General features: G+C 34.1%; 1 protein-coding gene across 1 annotated transcript; it reads left to right on the top strand.

Annotated features, from left to right (window-relative positions):
- Positions 1–190: 190 nt before the first annotated feature.
- Positions 191–4,963, top strand: LOC117916948 (stomatal closure-related actin-binding protein 1-like). The gene is made up of 6 exons (XM_034833190.1): positions 191–265; positions 776–920; positions 1,051–1,109; positions 3,498–3,632; positions 4,332–4,481; positions 4,591–4,963. Exons 1-6 carry the CDS (start codon positions 191–193, stop codon positions 4,633–4,635), a joined length of 609 nt encoding a protein of 202 aa, XP_034689081.1. The 3' UTR covers positions 4,636–4,963.
- The last annotated feature ends 5,134 nt before the right edge of the window (positions 4,964–10,097 follow it).

Raw genomic sequence — 10,097 nt, 5'->3', positions numbered from 1 at the left:
CCACTGTTATCACCACTTTTTCCACCTTGATGAGTTGCAAGTGGTTATTGAAGGGAGAAAAAAAGTGGAGGTTGTAAGTGGTGATTGGAGGGAAAAATATTTATATTTCTTATTCATATTCTTTTATCCTCTTTTTTTCCCTCAAATCACCACTTGCCCTCTCAGTAAGGTGGTAAAAGTAGTCATAAAGATGCTGAGAAGAGGAGCAATGCTCTGGAGGAAGATATTCCAGAAGAAGATGTTTGTGGAGATCGATGACGAACCTGTTATTAATCTTATCATACTCTTTATGACACTGAATCAAGGGAAGAACCGGCATGGGATGAGTCTAAGCTGTTATGCATTGAGCTGAGTTTATTTTATTTTATTTTTATCAAAAACAACTAATTAATTGATATGAATTAAAAAATATAATAAAGGATTAAAAAAAAAAAAGAAGAAGAAAGAAAGAAAGTAAAAAACATGAATAGATTGAAGTGAAAGAGGTAAAAATAAACTTATGCAAACAAATTTTAAACAAGCTATAAGCTATAACGGCTGAAAGATATGACGAAAATATATAAGCCAAAGATAGAAGAACACTACTCGGGGCTTAAAAGTCCCCTATAAAAGGTACAAGCAGCTTGGCTACTTGGTTAGCTAGCTGTTCTGCAATGTGATCAGCTAAAAGCAGACCCAAGAGAGACCATCCAAGTCACTGCCAACATATGCCTAGAGGGGCAATCAGAAAAATTACTTTAGTTTTAATCATGTAACTTTTCGTGATCGATCTTAGCTATTGATAATCACTTTTTACTTTGTAGGAGCCATCAAATCAGTTTATGCTCCAGAGCCCTTTGATGTTGGGCGAGTCTTGCAAGCTGATATTGTTTTAGATGGCTACCAAATCACATTGGCAACTGCTGGTCCCATTGATCCAGGTGTGATATTTCTCCTGGTTCTCCAACTTAATTTCTCTGATTATGTAGTATTTGTTTCTGCATTGCTTCATCTATCTCCCTTAAAAATATTATTGGTTTGCTATTATCTTACCATACTTTTCTTTATCAGCTGCTGGTTTGGGAAGCTATGTGGAGGCCCTTGTGCGGAAGCATGACACAGAATTCAATGTATGTTATCATTATAACTTTCACAAGTTCTGTGTTCCACAATCAGTATTTCTGTTATAACCTGTTTTTAGATTGCTATTATCGTCACAGTAGCTGGGTGATGTCATCAGGTGTAATGGATGATACTTAATGGCACACACATTAGATTAAAATGTAATGGATTTTATTCGATCTATGAATGCTGAAAATGCATTTAAAATTGAGAATTAAATTTTATAGAAAGATACGGTTACTGGAACATCCATGCAGTCACAGAAATACATACTTGGTGGGTGTTATTAATATTAATACATCTTTTATGATTGCACTGAGTAGAGACTAATAGGATGGGTCCCATAGCCTCTTCATTTGAGATCACTTTGAGTTTGGTTCTAGCCTCATTTCCTTGCTACTCTTGTTGATAAATGTAACGATGGCTTCTATACTTCCATTATCTCTCTATTGATACTGAAAGTATAATGGTGAAGAATACTTGGACATTTATGAGGTGGCTGATTATTGCTGTTTTGGAGCCGAGGAAGGTGGATGATATCCAGGTGAATAGGGTATGCCAGATTAGATAGTGCAGGAATAACCACATGATGGAGGTGGATAATTTGGGGGTGGTGGCAGTGGTGGTGGATCACCATATGATTTTTTTGATAGGAAAGATCACCATATGATTTAGATGATTCACTATGTCAAGTCTCTAAAGCTTCTCAACATACAATAAGAGGAAGAACCCTTTGTAATCCTTGATGTGCACCTTTTTTCCTCTATCTTGTATTAACTGGCAATAAAGAAAAGACACATTAAGAACACCTAAAGGGGGCACTCCTGTATCATAATTATAGAAAGAGTTCCCAATTCATGACATTCACCACAATAACCTCCAAAACTACTAACATTGTCCTTTCCCTAATAACCATATCCTTCACTGTTACCACCTCAGGATTTGCATAATCATCAATGTTACTTAAATTAGGTCAGGGCTTACTTTTAAGATGTAATTTAAGAATGGACTTGGGTTGGCTGTGGAGAGTACTTAGTTGAGTGGGTTAATTCATTCCTGCATGTCAATTGGGGTATCATATTGTCATTAATATCTTCCAAATTTACCCAGTTTGAATTATTTTGACCATCTAACACAAGCATTTCCCATACTTATCATAGAGACAATGAAGCATCTTTCTTTATTATGAAGTCTAGGTTTGTGGGGTTGGAAATCTTATTGTACTAACTATTGACTTCTGTATATTTAGTGCCATGACTTCAGTCTTGTAATGGACCTAGACTGGTCTATTTCTCTCAGCATAATAAAGTCCATTCCTTGAATTGGCTCCTGACTTTTACTGCTAGTTGTTGTATAATTCAGTAGTGGCAATTGGGACCGTTATGTTTGTTTTGGGTCATATGGAAGGCTAGAAATTCAATTGCTCTTGAGGATTGCGTGCTGTCCATTCAAAGGGTGAAAGTTTCTTTTGTGTATTTATTGTGGTCGGAAACCAATTTGTGGATAAAAGATGGTCCGACCTTAATAGATTTTATAGAATGGGTGTGTTTGCGATAAGGGAGTAGATTTTTTGTTTTTTTCCTTGTTGTATGGGCCCTTTTGTAAGGGGGTGAGTTCCCTTATATTGTATTTTTGTGGGTCGCTATTTTAGCACCTCTTGCAATACAATTTTATACTTATTGATAAAAAAAAAATAATTCAGTAGTGGATTCACCATAATGGTTCTACCATTGAGAGACGTGAAATGAGAGCATGATATACATTGTGGGGTCCAAATCATAACATCTTAAGGTTTTAGGAAAACTTGTTGTCCAACATGATATCAGAGCTTTGTTTAGTGGGAGGTTGAGTTTGAACCTCACCGTATGTTTATTTTCTTCAATTTGTTGAGCTTATGCGTAAGGCCTTAGGAGGCTGTCCATGATTCATATGTCCGAGGGTCTGTTTGTTTCTCCATGTACTTGTGTGGGGCCACACGAGTAAGGGTGTTAGAGAATCAAATTGATTTAATCCTAACTGTTTAAGCTTTTTAGAAAATTGATATCTGTAAATTTGTTATCATGTTTGTCCCACAGAAAATAGAACAAAACCAGGTCAACTAAAAAACCTTTAAAGTTACAAAATAGTATAGTTGATGTTTCAAGAAAATCAAATTGAAACCAATGGAAAAAAAAAAATTGCTCCACTGAGTCTTACAAACTCGAAACAGCCCAACTTCAGTGTCTGAGTCTATGTAACAGAGATTGAAACAGAAGACAAGAACCGAACAAGTGTTGTTGGCTAAATCTGCTACCCTTTGCATATGTTGGTGAATTCATATTTGGCTGAATCTTTGTAATGTATCACTGGTAATGTATTACTTATCCACTTTTGATGTTTCTTCTGTTGCTTTGCAGGTTGTTATAACCCAGATGAATGGTGCAGATCATCCATCAGAGTCTATTCACATGCTCCATGTGGGAAAAATGAGGATAAAACTTTGTAAAGGAAAGGCAACAATTGCTAAAGAATACTATTCAACTTCAATGCAGGTACTATGTATCATATTTATTTATTTATCTTTTCAATTAAGATGATTGGAGATGAATAGGTAACATACTGGTCCAAGAATGTTCTACAATTTATCTTTAGCACCTTATTTTTCTTTTTCTGCAGAATAATTTAGGTTCTTGTTTGATTGAAATATTGTATGTAAGATAATTTGAGAAAAAAACTCTTTTTTCATTCCATGGAATTAAGCAAAAAATGCAGGTTTTCTTCTTACAATTATTTCTTTTTTGCCTAAAGAGATGGATGTTCATTAATAAAGTTCTATATTGATCCCATTCTGGCTCTTGGGTGAGAGCTTATTCCTGATTGGACAATTTACTTAGGAGACTTTTATGTTGTTTCTCTTCAAAATTTGTTATAAAATAGAATGTATTCAAGATGGTCTAAGAGAGTTTTTTCATACTAGCCATATAGGTTTTTTAGGGTGCCCATTTGTTGCAAGTTTCTAAGCTTTATGTGCAAGCCATGCATGAAGTAATCTTCATCACTGGATGTTCAATTCTCACTTTTCCCTGTAATTTTTTAATGATGTCTTGCTTACATACCATTTAGAGTTAAAATCCTTTGTCATCATTAAAAACTAAGAGACGTGGATTCCTCAAGAGGCTAGGCTCTTGAATTGTGGATGGATATGAAAGTTTAGGGGCAATCATTTCTAACATTACTTTCTGATCTGTTAGCTCTGTGGGGTTAGAGGAGGAGGTAATGCTGCAACTCAGGCATTGTATTGGCAAGCGAAGAAAGGGCTTTCCTTTGTATTAGCATTTGAGTCAGAGAGGGATAGGAATGCAGCCATTATGCTCGCCAGGAGGTTTGCATTTGATTGCAATGTAAGTGATTCTCAACTGGTTATCTGTCTTATTTCAAAAACTTGAATTGTCACCTCTTTCCTTTTTTATCAATGGAAGAATTCTTAAACCTGAATTCTTAAAATTCCAGATCATGCTTGCTGGGCCTGATGACAGAGCTCCTCAAGGAACCTAACAAACGTGCATAGTTTTCGTCTTCACTTAATGTAATTATGTTGGTTTTCCTATAACATATACTTGAAAGAAGTTTGCGTTAGTTGAGCATGGCATTGTTGTGATTGTAATATTGGTTTCCATGATTCTTCCTTCTTCCTCCTTTTTCTTTCCCATTCCCTTCCACCGCCAAGGCATCCTTTTAGTTGCCTTTATGTCCTAATGTAACAAATTTTCAGCTTGCATTTGGAGAATTTATTTGCAGCTGTGTGTCAATCTGTAAAGCTTTATTTCAGTGTTGAGTGATATTTTGATGACTAATGCCTATATACAATTGTTGTTGTTAGTAATCACAATGTACTGTACTTGTTTTGAGATGTATGTTTTGAACTATACGTCTTTTGAGATTTAAACCAGCAGCTTATGTACTATAGGAAGTAGAGAATGTGCTTGCACCTCCTCATTGGACTGTATATGGATGATAAACAATGGGAACCGCAATATGATTCACATGACCGGTCCATGTGGCCGCATCGACAAGGAAAGATGGAGCTAGCAATGGGCAATTCATACAGAATGTCTACTCCCTCAGCAGGAGATTGTAAAATGTAAAGCGGAATAGGAGCTATCATTCCTCACAACCAACATTTGCTTATAGATCACCTTAGCTATGTTTGGCGAACTGCCACAATTGACCCATGCAGGTTCCGTATAATCTCAAACTGGAACGTGCTGAGGTAGGAGCGGAGGCAGCCTACACGATGCTGTAGTGACATCCCTCTGTAGCGAGCAGGAGGACCAGTGAGCTGCACCAATTGTACTTACGTAAATAGTAGGATTAGGAAAATAGTAGGATTATGAATTGCTTCCCGTTAAACCCAAAAAATGAAATTTCTCTTATCTTAATAATATTCATGATTAAAATAGTTAAATTTTATAAATAAACTGCTTTATATTAGATTACTTAATATATACAAATAATTTATACATCATATAATTAATATTATTATATATATATTTTTTATTTTTTCTTTTTAAAGTATAAATTTAAGCACATAATTTTTTAAATAAAGAAAATAAAATAAGTTTAATCTTAATAAATTAAAGGAAATTTTTTTATCAAGCATGAAAGATAATATAACTTCTACTATAAAAAAAAAGTATAATTAATTTTATATTTTGAGGAATTTTAAAATTTGCCTCAATTATTTTAATTGGTTTTCAAAATCTATTAGTTTTTAAATAAGTTCCAAAGATTTTACATTTTATGTACAGGTTATTATCATTTTTTTAAATAAAAATAAAAACAAAAAATTATCCAAACAACATCTTAGCTTTATAATTTTTTATTTAAAATCTCGAAATTTTCTCTTGCAATAAAAATGAAGAATAAAATGTAAAATAATTGAAAAAATCTTTTTATTTAAAATTTTTTTAACGTCATATACAATTGTAGAGTAAGTTGAAAAAAGTATTTTATAGATTTGAGTTTAGTAATAAAATTTCATTAATAGTATTTGTTTTTATTTTTGAAGAATTACTTTCCAAATTATTTTGAGCTATGATGAAGGTTTTGGGTGGAATAGTCATTTAATTTATTTATTTATTTATATATTTATTTGATGGTGTGATTGAAAAATAATTTTATTTAAAAAAATTATAACATTGTTTGATTGTTGTTCTCTATTTCCAGTTTTTAAAACCAAAGTGAAATAAAGAATAATGTAACATTGTTCTCCGTTTCTAATGTCTGAAAATAAAGTGAAATAAAGAATAGTTTCTGAATAATAAGTATATATTGTTTTTATTGGTCTTAAAAACAAAAGAAAAACATAAATGTTGGAAATGAAAAGTAATGAATGACCACATTGATAGCCATTATGAACTCCATTTACTCATCTTTAAGATGAGTAATGGGAGTTCATATTATGAAGCCTATAAAAGGCTTCTTACCCCCCCATGTAAAAGCATCCTGAGAAAAGAAAGAAAGTTCTTCCTCTCATTCTCTCTCTCTCTCTCTCTCTCTCTCTCTCTTTCTTTCACTTTCTCAATTCTCTTATTTGATTCCTTCTTCCATATTATATATCAAAGTAAGATATATTTTATCTCTACTACTTTGATTTGCATTATATTTGTCATTGTTTTACAACACGTTATCAGCACGAATTGCTCTAAAGGTAATTCTCGTATCTTAAACTTGAAATTATTTATATGGAATAAAATTTTGCATATTTATATTATTGTTGATTTGTTTTGTTACATATTGTTAAAAGTTATAAACAAATTATTTGATTTTGTTTATAATCAAAGTTATACCAATGATATCAAGTTATTATAACTGATTTTAATAATATTGTTTTGTCATATATATGAAGTTATTTGACAATGTCGAATATCACAAAACTCGAATTTGTGGCACTTGACATTTCGGGAAAGAACTATCTATCTTGGATCCTTGATGCTGAATTACATATTGATGCAATGAACCTTGGAGCTACGATCAAACAAGGAAATCAAGCATCCCTGCAGGATCGCGCAAAAGCATTGATTTTCCTTCGCCATCACCTCCATGAAGGTTTAAAAAATGAGTATCTTACGGTAAAGGACCCTTTTACTCTATGGAGTAATTTGAAGGAAAGATATGACCACTAGAAAACTGTGATTCTCCCAAAAGCTCGATATGATTGGATGCACCTAAGGTTGCAAGATTTTAAAACTGTTAGTGAATACAACTCTGCACTTTTCAAAATCAGCTCTCAATTAAAGTTGTGTGGAGAAAAAAATCACAGAGGAAGACATGTTAGAGAAAACTTTTACTACGTTTCATGCCTCGAATGTGTTCCTGCAGCAGCAATATCGAGAGCGTAGATTTACAAAATATTCTGAATTAATATCATGTCTTCTTGTTGCTGAACAAAATAATGAGCTTTTGATGAGAAATCACCAATCTCGTCCAACTGGATCTGAACCATTCCCTGAAGTGAATGCAATATCATCCCAAACTCATGGACGTGGACGAGGACGTGGTCGTGGTCATGAAAGAAATCCCCGATACCATGGTTCTTATAGTAATAATTCTCAGAAAATGAAAGCCTCATTGCACCACCAGAAGTGGAACAATACGAAATGGAACAATACTGAGGCAAAACAAGAAAATGGGAAGCGTTTACAAGATAAACCTCCTAAGAATCATGAGAATAATTGTTATAGATATGCTATTAAGGGGTATTGGTCATGTACCTGTCGTACGCCCAAACATTTGGTCGACCTTTACCAAGCATCAATAAAAGTTGAAGGAAAAGAGATAGAGATGAACTTTACCATAGTGATGGATTGGACCTAACCTACTATGACATTGATTTCTTTGGAGGTCCCAATGAAAAAACAGACCATTTGATAAATGATGAAAAAATTAACATTGATTGATGTTACTTTATATATAAAATAATATATTATTATGTCTTATATTTACATTTGATTTACTTTTTTATTTACATTATGCCCTATTTTTTTTGTTATATTTGAAATCCATGTGTTATTTGGTCTCAAGATGAATGAGGATGATGTATGTCTCGCAGACTGTGCGACCACACACACAATTCTTCGAGATAAAAGATATTTCCTCGAATTGACATTAATAAAAGCTAATGTAAGTACCATATATGGTACTACAAACTTAGTTGAAGGCTCTGAAAGAGCAAACATAACGTTGCCAAATGGAACTAGATTCCATATAAATGACGCGTTATATTCTAGAAAATCCAGAAGAAATTTGCTTAGTTTTAAAGATATCCGCAGAAATGGATATCATATTGAAACTATGAATGAAGATAATGTAGAATATCTTTACATTACTTCCATTATATCTGGCCAGAAGCTTATAATGGAAAAACTCCCGGCTTTCTCCTCTGGGTTGTATCATACAACTGTAAAGCCTATTGAATCATATGTTGTCGTGAACCAGAAGTTCAATGACCCAAAAGTTTTTGTCCTTTGGCATGCAGGCTAGGTCACCCAGGGTCTTCAATGATGCGTCGAATAATCGAACACTCATATGGGCATCCATTAAAGAACCAGAAGATTCTTTCGCCCAATGAATACTCATGTGCTGCCTGCTCACAAGGTAAATTGATAATCAGACCATCTTTTACTAAAGTCATATCTGAGTCACCAGTCTTTTTATAAAAAATACATGGGGACATATGTGGGTCTATCCATCCACCATGTGGACCATTCCGTTATTTTATGATCTTAATAAATGCTTCTACTAGATGGTCACATGTTTGTCTCCTTTCTACACGTAATGTAGCCTTTGCTAGACTCCTTGCACAAATAATCAAATTACGAACATAATTTTCAGATTATCCAATTAAGACAATACGTCTTGATAATGCTGGCGAATTTACTTCTCAAACATTCATTGACTATTGCATGTCAGTAGGGATAAATATTGAGCATCCTGTTGCTCATACTCATACCCAGAATGGTTTAGCAGAATCCTTCATCAAACGTCTCCAATTAATAGCTCGACCATTACTAATGAAAACCAAATTACCTACTTCCGCCTAGGGACATGCTATTATGCATGCTGCAGCTTTAGTCCGTATTCGACCTACAACTTACCATGAATACTCCCCTTCACAACTTGTGCTTGGAAAACAACCAAATATCTCTCACTTACGAATCTTTGGTTGTGCAGTATATGTACCAATTGCACCTACACAACGCACTAAAATGGGTCCCCAACGAAGACTTGGGGTTTATGTAGGTTTTGATTCTCCATCTATCATAAGATATCTTGAACCTTTGACAGACGATGTTTTTACAGCCCGCTTTGCAGATTGTCATTTTAATGAGAGTGTTTTCCCATCATTAGGGAGAAAAAAGTCGATTCTTGAAGAACGACGAGAAACTAATTGGAAGGCATCTACTATGACCCATCTTGATCCTCGTACAAATCAATGTGAACTAGAAGTTCAAAGGATTATTCATTTGCAAATCAATTACCAGATGCATTCATTGATACCAAGAAAGTGACAAAGTCACATATCCCGGCTACAAATACTCCAGCACAGATTGATGTCCTTGTAGGACAGTTAACAAATGAATCTAAGATACGCCTGAAGCGTGGTAGACTTGTCGACTCAAAGGATGTAACTCCCCGGAAGAGGAGAACCCAAGAAAAACTTGGCACTCTAGAATAGACCATCAAAATGACTGATTAGTTTAAAATTGATAAATCTATAGCCTTAGAAGAGGCACAAATAATGCAGAAAACCCCTGAAGAGGCACATATTGAACAAGAAGCCCCTGAAGAGGCACAAGTACCTGAAAATTGTGAGATCTCAGTAAGTTATGTACAAACGAGAGAAAAATGAGATCGAAATAATATTGTTATTAACAATATTTTTGCTTTCCAAGTGGCTTCTGATATCATAAGAAATGATGAAGATCTCGAACCACGAAATGTGGAAGAATGTCGAC

This window comes from Vitis riparia, chromosome 6, assembly GCF_004353265.1.
Source record: "Vitis riparia cultivar Riparia Gloire de Montpellier isolate 1030 chromosome 6, EGFV_Vit.rip_1.0, whole genome shotgun sequence".
In the NCBI taxonomy this organism is placed as follows: domain Eukaryota; kingdom Viridiplantae; phylum Streptophyta; class Magnoliopsida; order Vitales; family Vitaceae; genus Vitis; species Vitis riparia.
This window is presented reverse-complemented; position numbering and strand designations above follow the sequence as displayed.

What these genes read in the sequence shown, in the direction of transcription:
- LOC117916948 (XM_034833190.1), top strand. Translation starts at nt 191, where the DNA reads ATGCTGAGAAGAGGAGCAATGCTCTGGAGGAAGATATTCCAGAAGAAG. An exon ending in AGCATGACACAGAATTCAAT is followed by an intron (nt 1,110 to 3,497) that starts GTATGTTATCAT and finishes GTTGCTTTGCAG; the next exon opens with GTTGTTATAACCCAGATGAA. An exon ending in GGTTTGCATTTGATTGCAAT is followed by an intron (nt 4,482 to 4,590) that starts GTAAGTGATTCT and finishes TTAAAATTCCAG; the next exon opens with ATCATGCTTGCTGGGCCTGA.